A 25,955-nucleotide genomic window follows, 5' to 3' on the forward strand; every position below is an offset into this window, starting at 1 on the left:
GCCAAAGTTGAGAGAAAATATAACTAGGTTTTAATTGGATTTTCAATTTTGTACAATGTGTCTTATATAATTTTTTATTTTTTGTCAAGTGAATTATTGAATGTAAAAATCGAAGAGTCCAAATCCAATTAAATTTTAAATTGGATTCTAATTGGAGCCCAATTTTTCGTCACGTGTCCATTTAAGTTTTATATTTTTGTGACAAGTGAATTATGGGGTGCAAAAATCAAAGAGTTTAAAACCAATTAAATTCTAAATCTCTCACACACACACATATAATGAGAAACAATTACATATAAAAATGTATGATTTTAAAAAAGTATAAGCTAATACCATGTATAATTTGAATCTCTTCTATAAGAAAAATGTATAATTTGAACTGTATAATTATAATATTTTTAATTATTTCCATGTATATACACAGAGCTACACGTGTGTGTGTGTATTAATAGGCAAAGTTTAGAAAAAGTTCAATTAGAATCCAATTTTACGTCATGTGTCTAAATTTATATGGGGATCACACCAAAATTACCCACTTAAGTTTGTGCTATGTGTCCATAAGGTTTTTAATATTTGTGTCAAGTGAGTTAATGAGTGCAAAATACTAAGAATCTAATATTAATGAACTAAATATATATATATATATATATATATATATATCACATATACTCAATAAAAATCATCATACAACAAAAATCACTACTGTTTTATCCTATTAAAAATTAGGAAAAAAAATGATAATAAGTAGTATTAAATTTATGTAAGAATTTTAATATGTGACTAATTACATTTACTTTAAAAAAAATAATTTGACTAATTATTTATATTTTCATGATAAAAATTGTGTTTAATTTTAAATGTATCTATACGTATGCATTAATGCATATGTTATATGCTTCTTCTTTTTTTAATAATTTGACTAATTATTTATATTTTTATAATAAAAATTGTATTTAATTTTAAATGCATCTATGTGTTTGCATGGATTACATGCTATATATATATATATATATATATATATATATATATAGAGGTAAAGCTCAAAAAAATATCCAATTAGATTCTAATTGAACTCTAATTTTGTGTATTTTGTCCTAAAAGTTATCTTAATTTTGATGCATAGATACTCATTACACGCTAAAATTGAAGGGACTAGGCAAAATTGAGCTATGATTTTGCACCATTAGTCCTAAAATTTTTCTTAATTTTGAATCACAAACATTTACTACACGCTAAAACCGAAGGACCAGGCGTTAGAAACGAGAGAAAGATAAACCATGAAATTATTTAGAGGGGCACATGAGATACACGTCCATTGGCAGAACTAGGTGGAGAAGATAGCTACCTCTCTCTCTAACTCTAAAACCTTTGTAGAGATCTCAATCCATTGTGTGCAGGATCATTCGTGAGACAAAAACCATGACCAACTTCTCCATGAAATCGAATCCAAAAGGTTTGTCTGCTAAGGCCCTGCCTCTTCTTCTTTTGATTAGATCCAAATTATACAAAATTTTAAGTTGTGGTTTCAATTATTGTTAAAACAATCAAATAGCTTATGATGTTTGATTTGTGACAATTGAATTTTTATATTAAATTTAATTAATGGTTTGCTATATTTGGTTCTGATTTTGAGTTGTTTAAGTTAAGTGCAAAGGCTCTTAGCAAGAGTAAAAGAGTGAAATTGACAAACTGTCTTTTTTTTTTTTTTTTGTGCTAGGTGATCTGCCTTTGTTGTTTCCTCACTTTAAAGCCACATTTCAGACTTTGGAACACTTACTTTAAGTGTAAAAGTCGTGCCCTTTGAATTCCAATACCTTTATTTTCAATTTTTAATTTTTCAGTACGTTCTCACCCTTTAATTTTTTACATCATTCACTCTGGAACAATTATTGAAACTAATGCGTTTGTTCTTGGACCAATGCAAAAGATATTGGTTCATCAAGATTAGCAATGTTTATATCTTTGATGATATCCATCCTATTTATTTTTGTTTAATATATGTTGACCGTTTCAAGTCATATATATCAATTACGTGGCAAAAAGATTTAAACTTTGTTAGGGATTGATTTCCATTATGCATTCAATATATTTGTAAGAATGTTTATGAAAACGAGTGAGATATATGATTGGCAGTAGTGGGTATTACAAAAGGATATATTTGTTGTGTCGCTGATTAAACATGTTTCCCCAAAAATGATTCTCTGGATGCTAAACTAATCTATTATGAGAAAAATATAGGCTATAGATTTAGAATGGCTTAGACGATGGTGATGAAGATGATCGCAAGAGGTACCCACTCAATTTCCTTCAAAACAACATTCAATTCCACAGCTCTTAATTCTTTTCTATATTTCAGTCTTATGCTGTCTCTATACATTCCTTGAGAGTTTTCAGAATGGAGTCTCTAAACATGAATGCCAGACTACGGTCAAATATTTTTTCTTAGCATTGGCCTTTAATTTTACCTCTTAAAAATTGCCTGCAAGATGTTTGTCAAATGCTGGCCAAAATGGGCAAATGCCCTTTTTTCAGAAATTAAACATCTTTGTGCCCTCATTCTGAAACTAAATAGGGAAATGCCCCTCTTTTGTAACTCGATAATGCTAAAATCGAGTTATATGAAATACTCGATACTCCTATGATCGAGTTATATACAGGTTTTTCCCGCACTGCTGGCATTTTTTTTTTTTGAATCTCTACATAACTCGATTATTTAAAAATCGAGTTAGTTATACTGTTATAAACCCTGATTTCGTACTGTCTTTGTGTCAGGTGGAGTGTTTCAATGTAACTCGATTCCTGTAATATCGAGTTATAAAGTATACTTGATATCCGTAAAGTCGAGTTATTCTCTTATAATTTCTGCACACCTTCTCCCACTCAGTGTGCCTTGCTCTCTGCTGAACTGAGGACGCTTTCTGCTGAACTGAGTTGGAACTCCTCCACGGATCAACAGCGGCTTTCTTCAAACTCAATTGAAATTTGTATCACCTCAGGTAAAAAATTCACATCACAATTTTAGGGCAATGTTATTTTCATTTGATATTGTACTAAATTTTGATTTTTTAGGTTGAATGAATGTGAAGTAAGTACATTGGTGTGATTTTGGTTATTTGTTGTAGTAAACGTTGGTGAGAAGAGAATGAAATAATTTCTTTACTATAGCAACATTTTGTATTGCACATAATCATCATTGGTCAGACATTTACAACAACATTTAGTGTTGAAGACAATGTGTAGACATTACCAACAATGTCTATTGTTTATGGTCAAATGTTGGTGTTAGTGTTAGTATTTCATTTTTAGCATGCAATAGTACACACTTTTATGAATGTCTTTGCTGTGTACCATTCTATGCAGGATTACATTATTTAGCAACAGTTGATACACACTGTTAACTTGATCATTTGGTGTTATTGTATTCAGTGTCAATGTCTGGTTCTGGCAACCCACAACTCTATAGGCCTCATGATGTGTTCACTGCTATGGGTCGTTGTTGGGTATTGGAAGATGAGTTCAGCTATCCAATCAATCCGAATTTGCGAAATAGTGCTTACGTTCACAATACCATGAGACAGGAGTGGGCTTGGTTATTTCGTGAACAACAAATGTTTTATGATGAGTTGGTTGGTTTTAAGTTGCCAGTGCCTCGGCGACTCGCATCACAAATGCCCAGAGACAGCATCGACGAACTTCGTAAAGCATTGAACCGCATAAGAGAAGAAAATAATCGAATGAAGATACGTCTTAATCGATATCGGACCCAAGTCGAGATTCGAGAGTCAGTGCAGGAAGGGTGGTACGAGCATGCACAGTTCATGCAATCACTTCTTGTTGATCCCATTTATCAGTCAGACGTGGAGATGTCAGATGAAGAGTAATCGTGTCGTGTCGTGGTGTAATTAGATTTTGTTGGAGAACTATTTTGCTTAACTATGTGTTATATGTATGGTTGCATTTGTACTATGTAAACCTTATTATTGATTATGAGAAGCATGCAATTATTCGTAATGTAGATTATTCTCACATAAGTCATAAAAGTCAAATATTCTCACACATGATGTTTTTCAATAAGCACGTACGACATAACACAGAAAACATAAAATAACTTACACTAACATTATTAACTTAACCATAGACATAACACACACACACACACACACACACACCACAGTGGCATTCATTCTGATAGGTAGTCCTCGTAGTTGAGGACATTGTTACGTTCTGCCGGAGTGAGTTGCCTGTTTGTTGCAACGGCTTGCTCCTCCGCCAATTGTAGCATATGATACCTGGACCTACGAAGTATCATAAGATTGTTCTCTTTTTTTATTTTCGTCACTGCACGCTCATATTGGTGCATGTTTTGTCGTGGCAGTGTGAGCGAGCTACGCTCGACAAGAGGCGCTCCGATTTGCAGGAGATCATTGTGCAGAGCGTTGGACTCGTTCACGCGAAAGTCCCACTCCTGTTGCAATCCGGCATAGTATTCCCTCTCGTCAGAATCTCTTTGCGTTCTATAGTTATTTGGAAAACGAGGTAGCATCCAATTACGCATTGACATTGGAAAATGTGACTTTAGATCGGTATGTGTAGAAGTTTTGCAAGGGTAGATGTATGTAAATGGGACTTCGGTATGTGTAGATGTTTTGCAAGGGTAGATGTAAATGGGACTTTATATAGGGGTTTTGCAAGGGCAAGTATTCAGGTGGATGTGACTATAAGTATTCACGTGAATAAAGATGATATGAGTTGACAGTATATTGTTCAGTGGCGTCTGTTGGTGCATGTGATTCGTTGAGGTAGCTGTTTCATATGGCTATAGCTTGTGCTACAGTAGCAGGCTGGTGATGTGTACTGCAAAAGAGGTTGCGTATTTATTCACGTGAAGACTATTCAACATTGATGTGCTTCATCTGACATGATTTGACGAGACAATGTTGAGCTGTGTTAAATGTATCATAAACTTCTCAGGGATGCTATAGGTACATCCTTTAAAAATGCTGCATTGCAAAAGGATGCATAGCTGTGTATTGACGTGCGTGTAGGTGATATGACTGGATAGGGTTCAACAGTGCAAAGCTATTGAGCAGCACTACGAACATCAATGTAGCAATAGGACCAATAACACCCGAAATTGATGCACAAAATTTTCTGCGCTGCTATGTGTATTGACGTGAGTGTGGATGGGTACTTCTGGTCAGGGTTCAACAATACTGAGCTATCCACCGTAGCTACAGTCATTGCTCCCTATGGTGGAATTTGGCAAGTGTGATTGAAGAAAGCTGATAACAACATTAGGTTTTGTAATGGTTGGCAGGATTTCGCTGAATACCATTCTATCTGTTATGGTTATTTTTTAGTCTTCAGATATGAAGGAAATTCAAGCTTCCATATTGTTATATTTGATAAGACTGCCATTGAGATTCAATATCCACGTAGGAAGAATTGTAAATTGGAAGATCATCAGGTAAAAATATCAAAAACTTAGATGAAGATGATACAAACATTTCTTCCTTAATGTACAAACCCATAAAACATGAAGTCAGAGAAAAGTTTGTTCTTAAAAAATTACCGATTATGTCCAGAGGAAGAGAGAGAGAGCAATCCAAGCAGCCAAAAAATTGAAGCCTAAAAATCCTTCTTTCATGGGTATCTCGTGGCCACATAATATGGTGAGCCTTTATACATAATGTGATTATGATGTTCTCTTAAATATGGCTTGGAAACATATATGGGAAGCAAGTATATTATTGGGAAGCAATTTGTCACACATCAATGTCTTGTGCTATTACCCTCCATCAAAACATATTAAGCAATGAGATTCGGGGAAGGCTGGGTTGCATTTTTGAAAGACAATAATTTAGAAAAAAGGAGATGTCACTGCCAATGAGGTGATCGAAAGGACTCCTGTTGTGATTAGTGTCTCAATATTTCACTTGGTTGACCATCAGAGTTTGGACAAGGATAACCTGTTTAAAATTTAAACTAGTGATGTTTATGCTTATATTTAATTAGGGACTTTGATCACTACTATGGTTTATTTCTGATGGATGTGGTTTTAAGACTTTTCTCTGACCAGTTTGGTATGTCTTGTTCAAAACTATTCAGAATTCCTGTGCTTCATCTGACATGACTTGTTGAGACAGTACTGAGCTGTGTTCAATGTATCATAAACTTTTCAGCCATGCTCTGCATCCTTGAAAACGGTGCATTGCAAAAGAAGGCATATCTGTGTATTGACTGGACAGGGTTGAACAGTGCGAAGCTGTTAAGCAGCACATGTAGCACTACGAACAACATCTGTGTACCAATGGTGGACAGCTCACACCCAAAATTGATGCATAGCCAATTCAGGGATGCTCTGCCTCTTCGAAAACGGTGCATTGCAAAGGGTTGCACATATGTGTATTCACGTGAGTGGGGATGGGTACGTGTGGTCAGGGTTCAATAGTTTCGAGATGTTGAGTATCACATGCAGAACTACATCAATCAAGTGTAGCAATGATGGACAGCTTACCCCCAAAAATTTGCTTACACTTTTGAAGGGTCCTCTGCATCCTTGAAAATAGTGCATTGCAAAATGTTGCATATCTGTTTATTCACGTGAGCATGGATGATATGACTGGACAGGGTTCAATAGTGTCGAGTTGTTGAGCAGCACATGCAGAACTGCGAACATGACTTCGCCGAACAATGCCGAGCTGTGTTAGCCTTTTCCAACCTCACTTGCCAAATGCTAGTATTACGAGCAGTGAGTGTAGCAACAGTAAAGAGTTTTATCCCCCTGTTTCCCTACAAACTTTTCAGGGAGTCTTTGCAGGTAGAAAATGTAGTTACATTTTCTCAACATCAATGTAAAATTACATGAAGAAAACTATGCTTCCAAGTTTTACATCAATGGCTTCCGATCATCATAATTGCAATATTAGGGACTTGAATGAAACATTTGAAAGGCTGATCAGGCTTTTAGGCCTTTACCCTATTTTTAAGCAAACCAAATATCGTTGTGAGAGTGTGTTGGGTGAGCCATATGGATTTTCAGTGAGTGAGTGGTTAGTCTGGTTTGGACGAGTCTTTATGTAATGTATCTATATAAAGTAGGACACTATTACAACTAAGATACACAGATACGTGCATATTATATCGTGACTCAAACAACTCATATAAAAGAATTATTCGTATTATTGAATCATATGCGCGGTTAGTCTATGTGGTTTGGATCAGTCTGTATGTATTGAATCTATTAAATTTTCCTACAAGTAATGTGCAATAAATATAATTTGGAGGCATTTCACTTCCTAAGGTTTCCCTACATTACAAAGCAAAGGACATTGTTCGTCCATGACCCACATTACTTGAATGTAGCAACAAAGAACACATATGAAAAAAATGAGAAAGTGATTTCACATAAACTTAGCCAAAAATAATAAACAGTTAATCTTTAGAGTTGCAAAAGTTGAACATACATAATCATCATTTGTCACACATTAACAATAATATCATGTATTGCACATAATGTGTAGACATTAACAACAATGTCTAATGTTCGTAGGTAGAAATTTTTGGAAATCATCATTGCTTGAATCTGAGAAGTCTGAAATATCTGTTTCATCATCTAACGCAGTAATTTCATTAATAGACTTCATGGCTCACTCTTGCGCCTTCCCCTTTAGATGCTTCCTAGCTTTTTGGATTGCGTGAAAACGGTCTAGTCGCCTTTGCATTTGATTATTCTCTTGTTCAAGACGAGCAAGTATGTTGGCAGGTTCATCTCTAGATAACTTGACAGAGCATGCCTTAGGAACTCGTAACCCGTGCCATCGACAATACACCTCTAACTCACACCTCTTCTCGTATAGGGTTGACCATGGTGGTTCTGCTATAGTGAACTCTATTACGGTGGTATCTGTACTTAGTTTTGTAGGTTTGCCGACCATGATGTGTCCGACGCTTCCAAGACTCTCATACGTGTATATTGGCATATTAACGAAATCTCTCTTCTTTCCAACCCATTTTCCTCCATAGTGTTCTGTGTATGCATGTAGTTGTTGATCTGTTGGAACTTGTGATGATGCATTTGTTGAAGTAGGTCCAAACTTGTTTCGCATTGTACGATTTGATGTTGAGGCATTGCGACTCATAGCTTAATCAATCTACGAAGTTAGTGGGGTAGAAAGTTAACATTATATCACTGGTGCATTTATAACCTCATTTCACGGTCCAGGCATTACAATTTCACTTATTAGGGTCTGTCATGTCAAACCCTTCAGGAAAAACGCTATATGAACAGGATTTTAAATGTTCCTAATGTCACATCAAAGGTGGGCAGTAGTTGCAACAGTAGATGTAAATGAGACATCTGTGCATCCAATTTCACAATTCTGTATTCACGTGAGTGTGGGTGTGAAACAGTGTCGACCTGGGTATCCACATCGTGTAGAGCACCGAACATGACTTGACTAAGCAGCAGCGTCTGTTGGCGCATGTGCTGCGATTGAAGGAGTTTGATATGACTACAGTTGGTGCTACAAAAGCAGGCTGGTGACGTGTGTTTAGAGTTGGAACTTGGTCACCTTCAAACTTCGCTATATTAATTGTGTTTTGTCTTTCACCAGCAAGTTCGCAATATTAATTTATTAATTATGTTTGGTCTTTCACAAAATAAATTATGAAGATCACAGTGTTTTCTGTGATTTGGTCATTTTGAATGTCTGTAAACATCATGGTGTGTAAATATGACGGTGTTCATTATCTTTGGTCATTAAACATTTATAGGTTAAAAGCATCACTTTGGTCTCAGAACCATCACTCTTACAAATTACGTAACGCCACAGGCTGAAACACTGAAATTTCTCTTGTAATCGTAGCCAATTAATGTGAGACTGCATTTGAGGGAATACCTACTTACTCGACTATTCGATCAAACATCGTGGTCAAAGACTTGTTGGTTTGAAGCGAGGCCCAATTTGGACTGAATACCACATCTGTTATACCTTAGATGTTGGTGGTGGCTTGAGCTCCTGGTTATATCTGTTTAATTGTGCTTGGTCCTTTACAAAATCTTAAACATCAGGGTGTTTATTATCGTTGGTCATTTTCAAGGATGCTAGTCAAAACGCTCTTCCCATAATTCGTGACTGTTGGTTAGAAGAGATTGCACATAGATAAAACCATGTTCAACCCTGAAACTAAGCTCTCAAACAAACGCGTGCCATAATAATTTATAGGTTGAAAGAACCACTTTGCTCTTAGAACTTTGATGTTAGTGGCTTGAGGTCACTGTTATATCTGTTTAATTGTGTTTGGTCATTCGTAAAAACATTAAACATCAGGGTATTCATTATCGTTGGTCATTTTCAAGTATGATAGTCAAAACACTCTTCTCATAATCCGTGACTGTTGGTTAGAAGAGATTGCACATGGTAAAACCATCTTGAACACTGAAATTGAGCTCTCAAACAATCACGTCCCATACACATTTACAGGTTGAAAGCACCACTTTACTCTCAGAACTTTGATGTTAGTGGCTCGAGCTCACTGTTATATCTGTTTAATCGTGTTTGGTCCTTCACAACATACTTAAACTTCACGATGTTTATTATCTTCAGCTCACTGTTATCCAATATATTATGTAAGGGGCTTCCCCTGTTTGGATTCTTCATATTTGATTAAAAAAAATCCGTTAGACCTAATGCTAGAGTGAATGAGGTCATGCCAAGTGTCGCTTTTATCTTTTTCGACGAGTCTACACTGCAAGGTTTCATCAATAAATTTTGTAATGAAAATATGATGCATGAGGAATAGTCCAGGCGAGGATCAAATTCAGAATAATATAATTGCTGATTTAAGATCGACAAAAATACCCAATTAGTGGAAAATACATGTAAGCTCAGCAAAACCTCCAATAAAAATAGTTGCCTGAAGTCAAGATATAGCTTCAGCCATTGTTCCAAGGAAAATCTCCTAGGTGGTTCATCGTTAATATCAAAACCTGTAAACGAATTGTGCTTTCACAAACCTTCCATTTGTATTAATAATTACTATAATCTAAAAACACGTGAGCGTCGTACAGAATTATGAAATAAATGTTATTTACACACAGACTTGGATCTACTTGATATTATATAGAATCACATAATAACATAAAAAATTCTTAGACCATTACATCCATTTCAATAATACTAATGATAGTAACGATGGGCATGAAACTAACCATCATATTAATATATCAAATTACTTTCAACGGATACTATGTTCTTCAAATTGCCACTAAAATAACAAAATATAGAACTGTCATACAATTCTCCAAATATGTTATAGCAACCACGAACTGAAAATCGTCCCCCCCTTAGGTACAATACCCAATGAGAATCATCAAGAGTCAGATGGTGTAGAAGGTGGAACAGGACGTCTATAGTGAGCTAAGTCCGCTCGCATAGCTCCAACCTCGGCAAGAAGACCATGTAGAAGCTGACCATGGGCTGCCTGAGTCGTCATAATGGTATCCATCATAGCATGAAGAGAGGGAGGAAGAGGGCATGTATGCGCTGCATCAACAGTGTCAACATCTATCTCATCATCACCATCCTCGGCAACAACAGATGTGGGATCCCCATGCATGTCCTCATCTTGAACATCTCCAGTAGTAGACCGTACTTGTGGTCTGTTGGATGGACCAACACTGAGGTCGACAACCTTCTTTAGGGCAGTTCGCTGTTTCAGAAATTTGGCTCCTATAGGGGCTTGGATGTGAACCAACTCGTGGGAAGGAAAGTTCTTTAATCCTAAATATTTGAGGACCATATGGATGAGAACTGGGAAAAACAAAGCATGCCTCTTATACTTGCTCCTACGCACCTTGACAATGGTTTCGATGAAAAGGGAAGGAAAACAAATGGAACTATTGGTGACGAGGGCGTAAAGCAAGATACACCTGTCTACAGGAATTGTATGGATATGAGAGATAGGGAAAATGTTGTGACAAGCTATCCTAAAAAAGATATAATTAAGCTCAGTCAACTCACTTGAGCTAATACTTCGGCCAGAATCCCGATTGTGTGATTGTCCACAAAGAACATCCATAACATCATTAATACGAGGAGACATAGAGTTTGGATAAGTAGGTGTACAAATTATAGGTACATCAAGGGCTTTAGATACGTGCTCCCTAGTTATTGTAAACGGTACACCACGTATGGACGATGCCACCTTGTGACCACCAAGATCCTCATGCACCGATAGATTCGAATAGAATTCTCTAATCAAGTCAATTGGAGGGGGTTGTATGTTTGTACATAGGGACAGCCAATGCCTAGACTGTAGATTCTCACGAACAAAAGGATGCAGTTCCTGTAAATTGATTTGCCTTTCTCCCCAAATATGCCTACGCTTAATCAAGGTTTCAAAGGTTTGCTCATTTTCTGGCGTGAGGAACCTTAATTGATCAAACACCACTTCAGGTTCGGATGCAGCTTTGCATTTTCCCCCCTTAGTCCTCTTCGGACCCATAACTAATCGATGGTCAGTAGTGCAAACACGATCAGCTCACACAAAAACAGAACCAAAATGAAGTTTGAAGCAGAGAGTAACCAGATACCATGTGTAGAAAATCATGCACACAATATACTGTATAGAGCAGTTTACAACAACACAATGAAAAAACAATATTCTTATTCACGGGTTGTTTAGTTGGTGCAATAATTGTAATGCATTTTGGTCCGAGTCAATAATTTGAAGTAAGAGACCTAGAGTATATAACAGAAGTCTTATTATATAGGAAACATACAAGTGGATTTAGGAACTGACATATTTTCGAAATTCGTAGCTACATGTAGTAAGTTTCACCAGCTTCTACAAAAAATAGAAAATAAATTGCACAATGTACAGTTCAGACATACAACCAGCATATATCTATACCACACACATATGGAGCCACTGGCAAGTTCATTTTGTGGAAGGAAGACAACCTATGACATAGGCAACCTTACTAACAACAATGCATTTGACTAGCCAAACACCCAATTTCATCACAATCTTCATAGACATAGACATAGAAGTGTGAAGCATCAAAATGCAAAATTTGAGAATAATGCACCAATAATGTGTAATTTCAAAGACAGCAACCTTTAAAAGAGTCTTACTATGTAAAATCCTCGTCGAATTTGCGCGGGAAATTGTGGGTTCTAGCCGGATGAAGCGAGAGCAATCGAAGATGTAATTTCGGACAGCTGCAAGTTCTACAGAACTGGGGAAGAGTTAATAAAAATGGGTAATAGATTGTAATGTCCATATAACTCGATTTTCAAGAACTCGAGTTACATGCAATCAAATTTTCAGCACAAGGGCTTGCACATAAACCGACTGTCCGTAAATCGAGTTATGTGTAGCACAAATAACAAGAATCCAGTTAATGGTGGAACGGCTTTCTCATAACTCGATGTTACCGACAACGAGTTAATTTCAAATAACTCGATTATACCTAACTCGAGTTATTTTTCTGGGCCCCCAGATATTTGGACTGGTCCAGATGCAGTCCAAGACGAATCGAAGTTTAAAGGTAGGCTTGCCACAATACTCGATTCTACTTGAATCGAGTTCTGTGCAGTGGACAATCACAAGAATTCAAATTCCTCGAGATTTGGGAAATCGAGTTACGTTGTACACATGGACCCACCCAGCCCATATATTTGGACTGGTCTAGATGCAGTCCAAGAGGAATCCAACTGTATAGGGCTACCTCGCACAAAACCCGACTCCGATAAAATCGAGTTATTTGCAGTAGAATATCTCAAGAATGCAATTTCTGTGTCTAATGGCTTGCATATAAATGGATACATCATAAAGCGAGTTATTTGCAGAGTTACTCAATTTTGTAGAACTTGAGTTATTTTCACTGGTCTCACCCATAGACCTCTTCTCCCTTAATCTTCCTGTTAGGTGTAATCATTTCTCAACATTAATTTAGTGTGGTATTGACAATAACAAGTTGACTGGGCTTGTTAATTATGATACCTCAATTCATGTGTCTGATCCTCAATTTCCTTGTACAATATGGTGAAGGTATTGTGCTGAAGCTAACATAAAGAATTGCCATTCATGATTATTTTTGTGATGTGATGTAAGCATTACCTGCCTTCAATAAGAAATTTGTAGGGCTGCCCTAAATTCTAGTGTCATCATTCTGCCATTTTGGGACTGCTACAAGTAGTCTTCTAAGTTGTTCCAAAAATCATGCGGAGCCTTTTTATTTAATATTTTTTATTTACTTTTTTTTTAGTGGTATGATTTTCAATAAAATGTAAGTTTCACAGTTTTCATGAAAATTTATTTTTCATGAAAATTTCTTGAGAAAATGGATTTAGAAATAATCCAGACTCATGATTCCTTATGACAATGATAGAATTACTTGCATTTCTGTCGTGTGGATGACCCACTTTCATAAGCAGTTAATGGCAGCAGTTATGGCAGGAGTCTGACAGATGTTGTTTGCAGGTTTGTTTAGTTCAAAGATGATGTTTTTCTATAAATTTTGGTGTCTTGAATGCTTCCGTGTATCCTAAATCTCTCTCCTTTTTTATTTTCCCCTTATATTCATCCTTGCGTTTGCAACACTACTGTTCTTTTGAAGGACTACTGCAACAAAAAAAAAAATATCATCCATTTTGTGTAGATTTGATTTCAATATAATTTAATTATCTTATCCAGAAGCATGAGTATGCTCTCTCGAATTTTAATGTTTTTGTACATGCAGGGAGCTTGGCATTGGAATAGTTCCATATAGTCCTCTTGGTCGTGGTTTTTTAGCTGGCAAAGGAGCCGTGGAAAATTTGGTTGCAAATAGCGTATTGGTACATATTTCACCAGTATTTTGTGTTATTCATTTGTAAGATACAAAGATTTTTCAGGAAACAATGATATTTTTCTTTGAGCAACGATTCATCAAGTTCATTGAATAAAACAGTACCTATTTTAGTCCTTGCAGTTTACAAGAAGTTCCAATTTCATCTATAACATTTGAAAAATTACTACCAAGTGAAATTTTGAAAATTTAGCTATCAAGCTTTTCAATTTGCCACATTATATTGATTGACACAATTGATGGATTAACTTCTCACTTATTTTTTAAACATCTAAATTTGCAAACATCAAAAATAATGACTAAAAATTTTAGATTTGGTGTTATTGTATTAAAGTGTTACAATATATACAAAACATACAACAATGTCATCTGAAAAGAACAAAATCCTATAGCAATAACAATGTTGACCCCCCTAAAATAAAATCCAAGAGTCGCCATTCAATGTAATATAATTGAATGACATGCAAAAAGGCCAAAATCCAAACAAAAGCGCAGAAAAAAATACAGCATCACATTCATTTTAAAATACATATGAAAGTTCATCATAGTAATTAAAAATTTTCCAAGAGTGAAACTCTAAACATCACAAAAGTACCCAATCAATAAAGTTGCAAACTGGGATGAACAAAATAGGGATGAATAGTAAAGTTGCAAAGTAAACACACTCTAAACATCACATAATATTATTCTGAATTAGACATCCACCCTAACCACTTAGTCTTGGCACTTGAAAATGTGGACGTTTAACACAACACCGTCCCTCATAATCAGCTCAAATACGCAAACATCTCCTACTTGCAAACTATTTTCCCTCACAAATGCAGACCAACCAGCTGATACGACACATGATGAACCCCCACTTCGTTCATAAATGTATAGCTTCACAGGCCATAATCGGTCCACAATCTGGAGCTTGACAGGGAGTATACTTGCTTTGGTGTAGTCCTTGGTAAACCCGTCTCTCGGTAAGTAGTTGATAATGTCTTGGGGTAAACTCTGTACAAGGAACAATAATAGATATTTAACAAATATATTCCAGCAACAAGTATCTAATTGATCTACATCTTTTCACCTAAAAACACAAATTTCAAAAAATCATTACCAACAAAATGTCCAACCACAAGTATCTAGTGTGACAATCTTTCTAATTGATCTATGAAAAATGATAGTTAATGGGAGTTGCATTTCTAAATTACAAAAATATTCCATTTTAGTGAAGCTAAAAGCTTACCGCACGATCCTTGCCATTAACGTAGGATGGACGCATGATAACAGTGAAAAGGGGATTTTCTGATTTAAAAGCATTGGCTATAACAAGATTTTTAGCTACACCACCGTCTTTCTTAGGATGGGCTGATCCTGAAAGAAGTTGAAAATATGAAGTCATGCACATAAAATTAATAGTAAACATGCTAAACAAATCAACCAGTTGCTTACAAAAGTGTAACATTCAAACCTGAACCCTCTCCCCTATAAAAGTGTTTGATGATTTCAACAGAGCTGTCATCACTCTCATCATCTTCGATCCTATGAACTTGGAGTTCGTCGTCTAAAGTATAGTCTATTTCTGTTGCAGTGGCATCAAATATGAGTACATCAAACTGTGAATTTCCTTCATATTTGAAAACCAGCAAGTGCCCCACGGCTACACCATGAGAGCTTGCAAATTTGGACCAACCATTTTGAAACCAAACCCCCCCAGCATGTTGTGTCAACTTGACTTTCCATTTTCTACCATTTGGAATAGTGAGAAAGGCCATATCTGACAGGTCCACTCCAAATTTCTGCGCGAACTTATCTGGAATCCTTTGTAAAAAGAATCTCCATAACATAAATGCAGGCTAGGGAAATAAACACATGCAATCAATCCTTATACACAATGCTAGAAAATAAAAGTTTGAATGATGGCAGAATACTTCTTAGTTACAGCCCCCCACCCCCACACAAAAAAGAAAAGAAAATCAAACAAAATAAAATAACAGCCCATGCAACATTGACGTTATATTTAATAGTTATAACCTCAATCTGTCATATTAAGGGCTCGATATTTGACAGTAACAAATCTTATGAATTTTGAAACCAAATTATACAACCTAATCTTATAACCAAAATAACCATCAACAGCTGTCAACATTTTACATTTCTCTGTTGTTGTTGAAATGTAAAAAATTTTGGGGAAATGTTGTATTTTGATAATGTGTCTGTGATTTGGTTTTGGGGTGTTGGGGAAACATTGAAGATGACCCACTTTTGTTTATGGGCAGGATTTGGATTTAGACGTACAAATTTTTGCCACTTAGCCACTTCATAAGTTTGTGAACTCTAAAAAACAAATGATAAAAAGAGTGAACGATTTCTGTATCCTAGTTTGATCCCAGGACACAGTTTCACAGTTTAAATTGAGTTATACATCTGTGGTGACCCTATAAGCCCTATCACATTTTCAAAAAAATGCCATCTGCTCTTGCTCTGTATTTATTTTTCCTCAATCTCTACCATGCGCTTATCCCTGTTTCATTTTTTGTTCATATAAAAGTGTTCGATGCAAAAGTACTCTGTTATGTGACTATGTTCTTCTTAAAGTGTAACCTACGTATTGCAAAATGAAAGTTTTTCTGACTACATGTAACAAATGTACATTTTTTCAAGAATCACAAATAAAGAAGATGAAGTGTACGAAGTGTATTAGCATATGATTTTCAGAGGAATCTAGTTTATAAATTTGAGCATACTTACAAGCTTTCCTTCCTGAACAACATTCGGCAGAATAATCTTGAAAAAGTATGGGGACCGATCAGCAGGACCATCGTCGTTGTCTCTCTGCCATTGAGAAGCCATTGTTCTGGTTCTCCAAACTTTCGCTGAGAAGTTGAACAGTTGCTGCTTCGTACGTTTAAGCACTAAATAGTGGCTTGGTCATACACATAACCCGATTATTATGAAATCGAGTTCTGTGTACTGGGACTAAAAGGAGTCCATGCTGTGCGCAGTGTATCTCAGAGGAATCCATGTTGTGTGTGGTGGTTTGGAAGTAACTCGATATCCTGAACATCAGGTTAAAGTAGAATTACTCGATACTAGAGAAATCGAGTTACATGCGAATAACTCGCTTATACAGAAATCAAGTTAAGATATTTGGACTGGTTCGGAGGCAGTCCAAGAGGAATCTAACTGTAGACAATGTCTTCAACGTATCTCGAAACTAGAGAAATCGAGTTCTTCTGAACGTAACTCGGTAATACGTAAATCGAGTTACGTTGACTGGGCTTCCTGACCCAGCCCAGATAATTGGACTGGTCCAGAGGCAGTCCAAGAGGAATCTAACTGTAGAAAATGGTCTTCAACGTATCTCGATTCTAGAGATATCGAGTTCTTCTCAACATAACTCGGTAATGACTAAATCGAGTTACGTTGACCGGGCTTCCCCACCCAGCCCAGATAATTGGACTGGTCCAGAGGCAGTCCAAGAGGAATCTAAGTGTAGACAATGGTCTTCAACGTATCTCGATGCTACAGATATCGAGTTCCTTTCAACATAACTCGGTAATAACTAAATCGAGTTACGTTGACTGGGCTTCCCGACCCAGGCCAGATATTTGGACTAGTCCAGAGGCAGTCCAAGAGGAATCTAAGTGTGCACAATGGTCTTCAACGTATCTCGAAGCTATAGATAGCGAGTTCTTCTCAACATAACTCGGTTATAATGAAATCGAGTTACGTTGACTGGGCTCAAACACCTAGTCCAGCTATTTGGACTGGTCCAGATACAGTCCAAGAGGAATCTAACTGTGCAGAGTGCTCTCCAACGTAACTCGGTACCCTATAAATCGAGTTATGTTCAACGTAACTCGGATCTAAAGAAATCGAGTAACCCAGATACTTGAGAATTGAGAATGGATACAGTCGAAGGTGATTGAAAATGGACTGCAACGTAACTCGTTAACTGGAAAATCGAGTTTTATTTAGTATAACCTTTCTACTTGGAATTTTGCTTGCGACTTGCATTGTTCACACCCATTCAGTATTGGCGTGCTTATTCATAGTAAAAGTGGACCTGCTGACAACCATGCTGTGAACAACAAGTCATCCATACAAATGCAGACCAACCACATCCATCAGTAACATTCCCCCATTTGCATTACGCGAATAAAAAAATCATCCATATATACAAGCTTATTTGTAAGTAAAGAGCCTCTATGCATTTAAATCAGTTGATGTACAAAAATAAAAAGTTCAATTTCTGCATTTTAAACATTCTTCACAATTGTAACTTGAAACTTGGATAGCATCCGCCAACAATGGTTTTAGGCAAACATGGAGTCATAGCATTTGAGTGACCTTCTTTTTGTTCTCTTCAGAAGTTGCCTCCTTTCTGAGGAGTAGCCAACACAGAAATTAGTATACAACCCATGGTAATTAATAAATTGAATTGATAAATATAGAAGAGCATTCAGGCTTGCCTGCTTAAATGAGGAGCATCTACAGTTACACCTTGGCAACAATTACAAATCTGCTGCAAAACATATACAGTTAGGGAAATAAAGACCCCATGAATACTAGAATATGTACACCACAAACAATAAGATTGAAAGAACACCAAAACTGGGACAAAAGACTTGGAATGGTAATATGTAGGAGTTAAGACTAACTGCAACTACTTGAAGAAGTAATCACAAGATTGCCCAAAGTGGAGCTAAATTTGATACAATGGTATTACTATCATGGTTCCGATCTACAAATTACTGCCCACATCTTAATTATAACTCATATAATGTAATATCTAAACATGTAAAGAAGAATAATTTATGATACCCCCTTGTTACTATGATTTGTAATTGTTACCTGCTACATAGCACCATGGCTTGTTGAAGCCACATTTCGAGTTGGACATGTACGACGGTTATGACCCTCTTGGCGACACAACCCACACTTCAACTTTGGTCCATTCTCAATCCACAATGAGGTTGGCAACTCCCTATCCTCGTCATCCATCTCATTGCGGATTCTCGTGGACTTTGGCCGACCTTTCTCACGGATCAACCGCTGGTTTGGCATCACGGTTCTCCTTTTTGCTGGCTCTGGCCATTCTAACCTATCTTTTAGTGGTTGGAATATAGGCTCATAGCTGTGATACCGTTCTTCAAGGCAGTAGAAATGATCCATATACTCAGTGGCATCATGGTTGTGTTTGGCACAAACTGCTATCAAGTGGGAACAAGGGATCTTGTTTGCTTCCCATTTGCCGCACGTGCATGTCATGTCTATGAGGGAAACCCTATGGGTGTGATCTCCCCCACCAGTGTTCAACAGTGAAGACTATGTCTCCACTGTATATAACCGTTGTTGCGCACTCATCCTTCTAACAATATGGAGCTTCGCCTTCTCTTGATTTTCCTCGAACTTGTCATAGGCATATTTGCACCACACTTGCCCCTCTTCCAACTTCTCTAGGGTTTTGTTTCGACGTTCGTCAAAGTATGAGTTAACCTTGTAAAATGTAAACTTCACCATTGCAGTTATGGGCAAGCTACGTGCGCCTTTAAGTACCCCATTGAAGCACTCTGACAGGTTGGTTGTCATTGCCCCATATCGGTGCCCATAGTCATGTACAAGTGTCCACTTTTCTTGATTTACCTCCTTAAGATAATCGTACGCAGCCGGGTTGACATTCTTGATGCAATCCATGGTGTTCTCAAACTTCCTAACTTGATTCGCAGTTGCTGCGTTCCATACCAAGTTCTTCAACGGCACACTATTGAAGTTAGTGTTAACATTGCTTACTAAATGGCGGAGGCAATACCGGTGATGGGTTAAGGGCGGTTGCAAGTAGCCCCTAGTGGTGTCATCGAAGCATGATTGTACCCAATGCAGGTGATGGGTCATTAATATTGTCCCATGTGTTTGATGTGAACCATTCTGGGATAGGAACTGTTGTAAGGCAATCCTCCTCGTTATTTTTGATTAGTGGTACATCTAAGACCTCCGCGTCGTCCACTGGTCCATCAGTATCAATGAACTCTTCATACACATCTCGGCTGGCATCAATATCAATTCCCCCGTCCATATCAGCTTGGACATGCTCATATGTGTGAGTAGACCCTCCCACATCATATGTATTGGTGGCGCCCACCACTTCGGTGTTGTCCAAATGATCAACCGCACTACATGGTTGATTATTGTAGGGGAAAGGCGTAGCATAGGCAAAGGGAGGATGCACGTCAACTGACAATGAGTGTGGCTTTTCCACCCCACTGGCATGCTGTGAACTTGCACTACCATGGAACCCAACAGCCTCAACAGTTACATACAAGTCGGACGTTATGAACTGGGGGGTCCGCTTAATCACTGCCCACATCATGTCCACGTCAGCATCGCAACCCAACGGATTTGAGTTGTAGACAACCTGAGTACTCACAAGTATCTGGGGGGCACGGTATACAATGGATATCTTATGTGACTCCTTGTCCAACCGTAGAGCTTCCATTATCTTCCGGTGCATTTTTCTCAAGTGTGTTCCCCATTTCAACTCAATGAACTTCTGCTTCACTGACTCACCTTTATAGGACAGCCTATGTAAGTCATGGAAATGCTGTTCCCCATCATAGTAAACGTAGAAGCAGTGACGACCCATGCCAAACCTGGATAAGGACAATTAATTGTGGTTATCATGCAGAAGATAGGGGGTTATGTTAATGCAACAGTAATTAATCTTTTACAGATGCACTATGATGCTATCCTAATTATAGGTGTACACACTTGATTCGTTTGGACACAAACATTGGCCTTTTAGGGGAGACGTGCCACAACAAAGAATCAGGGTGTTTGTAATATCGCTTGGTAAGGATGCAATATGGAGTAGGAAAATGCAAACATGGTCAGCAAAACTTGTTCACCTCGCAGGCTTTCTTTTTCAGAACCCACACAGTAAAGCCTTTCAGAACTAAAAGAGCCATACAATTTAAACCTCAGTATACATTAAACATCATTGTTAATATGTATGAATGAATGCATATGTCATCATATGAATTCACCGTACAATGTTTGTTTATATATATGTTTATTTAGAATGATTATATACATATTTCCCAAAAAAATTCTCAAAAATAATTATTATATGCATTACTATATCTATACATATTTAGGAACAATATGTATACAATGTCACTATCACACACACACACACACACATATAAGATTTTGATAATGTATGTCATAAGAGCACACAATAATTAATCGTTTTTTGGACAATTTTTTTCAGGATTTTCAATGCATTAACAGTTTTTGCAATTCCTAACAAAATGTTTCAAAAAATTGGTGCCCTAAGCACATACATTATATGTAAACATACCTATACATGTGTGTGTATATATATATATATATACATGTGATCATATATGGGTAGGTAGCTTTGTTTATATTTACATATATTTGCATATACATACATACATACATACATGTATATATATATTTGTGTGTGTGTGTGTGTGTGTGTGTGTGTGTGTGTGTGTGTGTATTTGTGTATATATATACATATATTTGGGAATGCCACATATACATCTTATGATATGGGTAAGTACGTTTGTCTATATATACATATATCTATACATACATACATTTATGTATATATATACACACACATAATGTCAGAATAAGACAGTTGTAGAAAGCAATCCAAATTATAAGTAGTTATGTAAGTCAATCCATTTATAAGTAGTTATGTAAGTGAATATATACCTGTCAGGGAAGATGTGCCAGAACAAAGAAGAAGGGGACCACAGCAACAGCACGCCTGGTGAGGATGCAATAATGACAAGGAAAATGGCAGAAGAGTTAGCAAACTTTGTTCACCTCATAGGCTTTCTTTTTCAGAGACCAGACAGTGAAGGTTTTCAACACAGATAGAGCCAGACACGTGCATGGATTCTGAAATGTGGGGAGGGGGACAACATGACTCGATATTAAGGAAATCGATTTTATATAAAACTCGATACCACATAAATCGAGTTACTGTTGACAAGACATATTGAAATGACGGCATTTCAGAAACTCGGTTAATAAGAAGTCGAGTTACATGTAACTCCGCGCAGATGCTATAACTCGATTTCTATAGAATCGAGTTTTAGCCCCATTTCCTCTACAAAAGCGCACTTCACACGTTAGAAGGTGCAACCACATTCTAGTGCAAAGAATTCCCACCATTGCGTGTTTGTAGAGCAGGATGGGACGAACCTATGTTGTGTTTAACGGTCGTGTTCCAGGCATATACGACAGTTGGCTAGATGCGAGTAGACAAGTTCATAAATTCCCAAACGCCAATCACAAATCATATAAAGATCGAAGGGAAGCCGAAGCTGCATACATGGAGTATTTGCATGGTAATGGTATGGGCGTGCATGGTGGTGCGTCTACATCGTGGGAAACTCCAAACATATCAACCTCAACTCCACCTAGCACTTCTCAAAGCGAAGGAACCAACTATGGCAGTGGAGACATTAGGAACACTTTGTTAAGGTATCAGTTGGAAGTTGCCATTGAGGAGCGTGACCACGCAAGGAGGATCGCAACGTTGAGTGCAAACATGTTGAATGAAGTGGTGGCTCATGTTGTGGGGGATGATGAAGTTGATGCACCCACGAGACAACGTACGGATGCATGAATGCAAAAGTACGACTTCTTGTTGTGGTATTTAGTAAGATTTGTATACTTGCAAGTAACTACTTTCGTGTGTGCTTTAAGTAGAAGTGTCATCGTTTTCCAATTGTTTCACTGGCAGATATGTATATATGGAAAAATAACCTTATTATTTTTGTTTTTGGACTACTTTGGTCTTATTCGGTCCACTGTGGCTTCTAGGAAAATCGGTGTACTACATTCTATTTACTCTATTTGATCCTATTCAGTCAGCTTTGGTCGTACCCCGTCTATTTGATTCACTACAGTCCATTATTGTGTAGTTACAAAATACTAGATCAGCCTATACACAATGAGCCACGATTAACGAATGTACATGACGTCAAAAACAACAATGAATTGCATAACCTCTACATGAACGATTTGGAAATCCTCCTCGTTGGAGGATTCACTGCAATCCATACCAATCAAAGAAAATTCAAAGTTTAAAAAAGATAGGATTGGAATTATTCATACATAATAAATCGTCCAACATTAGAAAATTATCTAAATTCTTCAAGTCAATTCTGAAAATTTTAATAGCCACAATATAGAAAGTCCAGAACAAAATGACCATGAATAAAAATTGACACCAACCAACTAAAAAAACAAATAACACAGCTATATAAAGGTTCTTGAATCCCAAACACAGTAAATAAAACCCTAAAATTATGATGTACCTTGTAATATTATTCTGAATTAGAAAAAAAATGAACACTTAAAATTTCAAAGTTACGTAAAAAGTGAACATTACATGGAATACTACAGGTTTCAATAGATACATTACTATATCTTCCCTCTAGCTAGCTCCACTGGACAAAACAGGTTCATCTCTATGAGAGTGGTCTTGCCACTGCCAATTCTGCCAACAATACGTATTTTGTGCCCTTCCTCAAATGTGCAACTGATCCCCTTCAGAACAAGTGTATCAGCCTATATTTGATCTGTTTTATCAATGATATATAAAGCCATATTATAAAGCCAAGTTTGAAGCAAATAACACAACTCTCAATCATGTGAAGATAAATACAAAACCAGTCAGATTGGTAATGAATGCCAAAGCATTAGTCCGCTTAGATAAAGTCCGGAAGAGCAACTTCAAATCAAGAATCAATCTCACTTCCGTCAAAAGTGCAGGCATTCCTTTCCCACCAAATACTCCACAGGAGACAAAGAGGGATCATCATGTCTAAATTTTTTAGCAATCAAACCATGTAAAGCACTAAACATATGAGGATTACCCATGTCAACAGTTTGGTCAATTAATCCATGTAGATCAGAAGTCTTATTAAATGCTTCTACCACTTCTAACTTATAGGAAGCTCAAAGAAAATATGTTTGATGATCACCAAACAAACATGTAAGAAGAAAATTTTACAGCATCGTTAGTTTACAAAATCTACAATTATTTTCATTCCCACATGATTTCAACACATTGCAGATAAGGATATATATATATATATATATATAAAGCACAATGAAGGCAAATAAATGGAAAAAATACCTGTATGCCCAACAAAAGTATGTGTACATTTGCTTCCCCTCCAAAGTTTTAAAGTTGTATCACTTGAACCTAAAATCGTGATAGCATAAAAATGAACCCCATAAGTTCATAGTGAAAGACATAGTTGGATCTATGCATTCCAATCTGATGTAACCAGTTCCAACTACCAACAAAATCTAAAACAATATCTAGCAGAACAGTCATCTACTGAATCATATTATACCTGTAACAAGCTCGCCTGAAGGCAGCTTTATGAGTGCTTGGATTGCTGCCTTATGAGCCTCCCAGGATTCTGAAGATTGGCCACTTCTCCAACGTCTTAATGTGCTGTAGTGAAGGAGACATTAGATATTAACCGAAAATTATTGAGAAAAATGCATATACCTTTGTAAGCATAGATAATAATTCAAACCCAAAAAACGGCAATACACAAACAATAAAAGTAACATTCAAACAGTATGCAAATTTTTTAAATACACATTTATTACAGGGGAAGGGGGGTTCGAACCCTAAATGTCTCCGTCGAAAATACCAAGAAATACCATTTGACCTAGAAGTCATTGTAACCTCAATTTAACACCGATATACATATTATAAAGCCAACTTTGAAGCAAATAACTCAACTCTCAATCATGTGAAGATAAATACAAAACCAGTCAGATTGGTAATGAATGCCTGACGGTGGTTCTGTTTTCAACCTTGCATATCAGATTTTCCACCGTGCAAATCAAACCACCAATCTTGAGGCCAACTAAACCACTTTCTTGAATTACATAAATGTAAAATCAAACACATATCATCATATAAGTATCTCTCGAAACTACAAACAAAATTCAACAAAACAAGCCTACCGTGCAAATGCAATAATTATAGGAGTGTGCTCTGATGGTGTGAGTAACCATCGTACAACACTAAGAGTGAGCAGCTTTAAATCCTATTACTTTTCCAACCAGAATAGAAAACACACTCAATTACTTTTTAATTTTTTAACGGATACCATGCCCTCAAGATAATCATTAGGCTGTTTCATTCTGAGTTCAAGCAATGAACGCCTCCATCATTTCATTAAAGCAAATGATGGACAAGATTTGATTCATTGGCCAATGACACACACAACATATATATATATATAGATATACTGAAAATCATAAAATAAGAAGGCTAATTGATGAAAAAATCAATAATCAATTAAATGTTTCTCATTGGGTTCCCAAATTATTACCAAAATGAAAAGCTAATATATACAATGATAAATAACAATTACAAACCCCAAGAAGTGAAAGGAACAAAACATGCACACATAACTAAGATTTTTGCCGTTTTCAGCTTTAGGTAACTTATATTGTGAGCTGCTCTAGAACTCAGAAAAAAAAAAATATAAATTCTATTCTCCAAAGTTCCTACTAACGAACTTGTAATCAAATGTACACAGATCTAATCATTCTAGAGAGGAGGGGATTTAAAGGAGATTAAAAATAAGAAAATGGGAAGGAGGATGTACCAATCTAGGAATTTTAGGGAAGGCAAATCAAAAAATTAGGAGAGAGACACATACCTAGCCAAGCATTGTAGAGACTCAGATAAATGATTTGCTACAAAGGAGTTGGTTCTGCCATTGATCCGCATAAACTTCGTCGTCAAACTCTTTTACAGAAAGTATCAAATTACTTCTTCTTGCTTATCAACAATACCACACATTTGTTTCTCACAAAAATAAAAATAATAAAAAAACAAATTACTCTCTTACAACCCACTTTACTGTAGCTAACAATATACAAAAACACAAGAAAGTTTGGCTTCAAATGAATACCAATCCAGACATTTGTCAAATTGCAATCAAAACTCCAAGTGCAGAAAAACTTCCTAATACATCAATAAATACAATACGCCTTATGGGTTTTCTCCAAAATATCAATTTCTTGA

At 36.6% G+C, this 25,955-nt stretch overlaps 3 protein-coding genes across 4 annotated transcripts; 1 reads left to right on the top strand and 2 right to left on the bottom strand.

Moving 5' to 3' along the window:
• The first annotated feature begins 1,299 nt into the window (after positions 1 to 1,299).
• On the top strand, positions 1,300 to 4,001 carry LOC115992330. Of its 2 annotated transcripts, XR_004092479.1 has the most exons (4): positions 1,300 to 1,453; positions 1,718 to 1,784; positions 2,773 to 2,996; positions 3,427 to 4,001. XR_004092479.1 is itself a non-coding variant. In XM_031116486.1 (2 exons), exon 2 carries the CDS (start codon positions 3,432 to 3,434, stop codon positions 3,879 to 3,881), a length of 450 nt encoding a protein of 149 aa, XP_030972346.1. In that variant the 5' UTR covers positions 2,786 to 2,996; positions 3,427 to 3,431; the 3' UTR covers positions 3,882 to 4,001. The 2 variants fall into 2 exon arrangements, 1 of the variants encoding a protein (XP_030972346.1); XM_031116486.1 differs by lacking the exons at positions 1,300 to 1,453; positions 1,718 to 1,784 and having other exon boundaries at positions 2,786 to 2,996.
• A 10,571-nt stretch (positions 4,002 to 14,572) lies between these two features.
• LOC115990885 (B3 domain-containing protein At3g18960-like) lies at positions 14,573 to 16,696 on the bottom strand. Its single transcript, XM_031114653.1, has 4 exons — positions 16,595 to 16,696; positions 15,315 to 15,699; positions 15,090 to 15,217; positions 14,573 to 14,854 (listed from the first exon to the last, which is right to left on the bottom strand). The coding sequence occupies exons 1-4, from the start codon at positions 16,694 to 16,696 to the stop codon at positions 14,573 to 14,575; spliced, it is 897 nt and encodes a 298-aa protein (XP_030970513.1).
• Positions 16,697 to 23,303: 6,607 nt separating this feature from the next.
• Positions 23,304 to 25,731, bottom strand: LOC115989273 (phospholipase A-2-activating protein-like). The gene is made up of 4 exons (XM_031112942.1): positions 25,588 to 25,731; positions 24,256 to 24,359; positions 24,033 to 24,101; positions 23,304 to 23,472 (listed from the first exon to the last, which is right to left on the bottom strand). Exons 1-4 carry the CDS (start codon positions 25,656 to 25,658, stop codon positions 23,462 to 23,464), a joined length of 255 nt encoding a protein of 84 aa, XP_030968802.1. The 5' UTR covers positions 25,659 to 25,731; the 3' UTR covers positions 23,304 to 23,461.
• Positions 25,732 to 25,955: the final 224 nt, after the last annotated feature.

The sequence above is a fragment of the Quercus lobata genome, chromosome 5 (assembly GCF_001633185.2).
Source record: "Quercus lobata isolate SW786 chromosome 5, ValleyOak3.0 Primary Assembly, whole genome shotgun sequence".
NCBI lineage: Eukaryota > Viridiplantae > Streptophyta > Magnoliopsida > Fagales > Fagaceae > Quercus > Quercus lobata.

Excerpts from the sequence above, each read along its gene's own strand:
- LOC115989273 (XM_031112942.1), bottom strand. The coding sequence starts at position 25,658 with ATGCGGATCAATGGCAGAACCAACTCCTTTGTAGCAAATCATTTATCT. Across the intron at positions 24,360-25,587 it reads TCTCTACAATGCTTGGCTAG|CACATTAAGACGTTGGAGAA; the intron begins GTATGTGTCTCT and ends CCTTCACTACAG. Across the intron at positions 24,102-24,255 it reads TTCAGGCGAGCTTGTTACAG|GTTCAAGTGATACAACTTTA; the intron begins GTATAATATGAT and ends TCACGATTTTAG.
- LOC115992330 (XM_031116486.1), top strand. The coding sequence starts at position 3,432 with ATGTCTGGTTCTGGCAACCCACAACTCTATAGGCCTCATGATGTGTTC.
- LOC115990885 (XM_031114653.1), bottom strand. The coding sequence starts at position 16,696 with ATGGCTTCTCAATGGCAGAGAGACAACGACGATGGTCCTGCTGATCGG. Across the intron at positions 15,700-16,594 it reads TTGTTCAGGAAGGAAAGCTT|CCTGCATTTATGTTATGGAG; the intron begins GTAAGTATGCTC and ends TTATTTCCCTAG. Across the intron at positions 15,218-15,314 it reads TTATAGGGGAGAGGGTTCAG|GATCAGCCCATCCTAAGAAA; the intron begins GTTTGAATGTTA and ends AACTTCTTTCAG.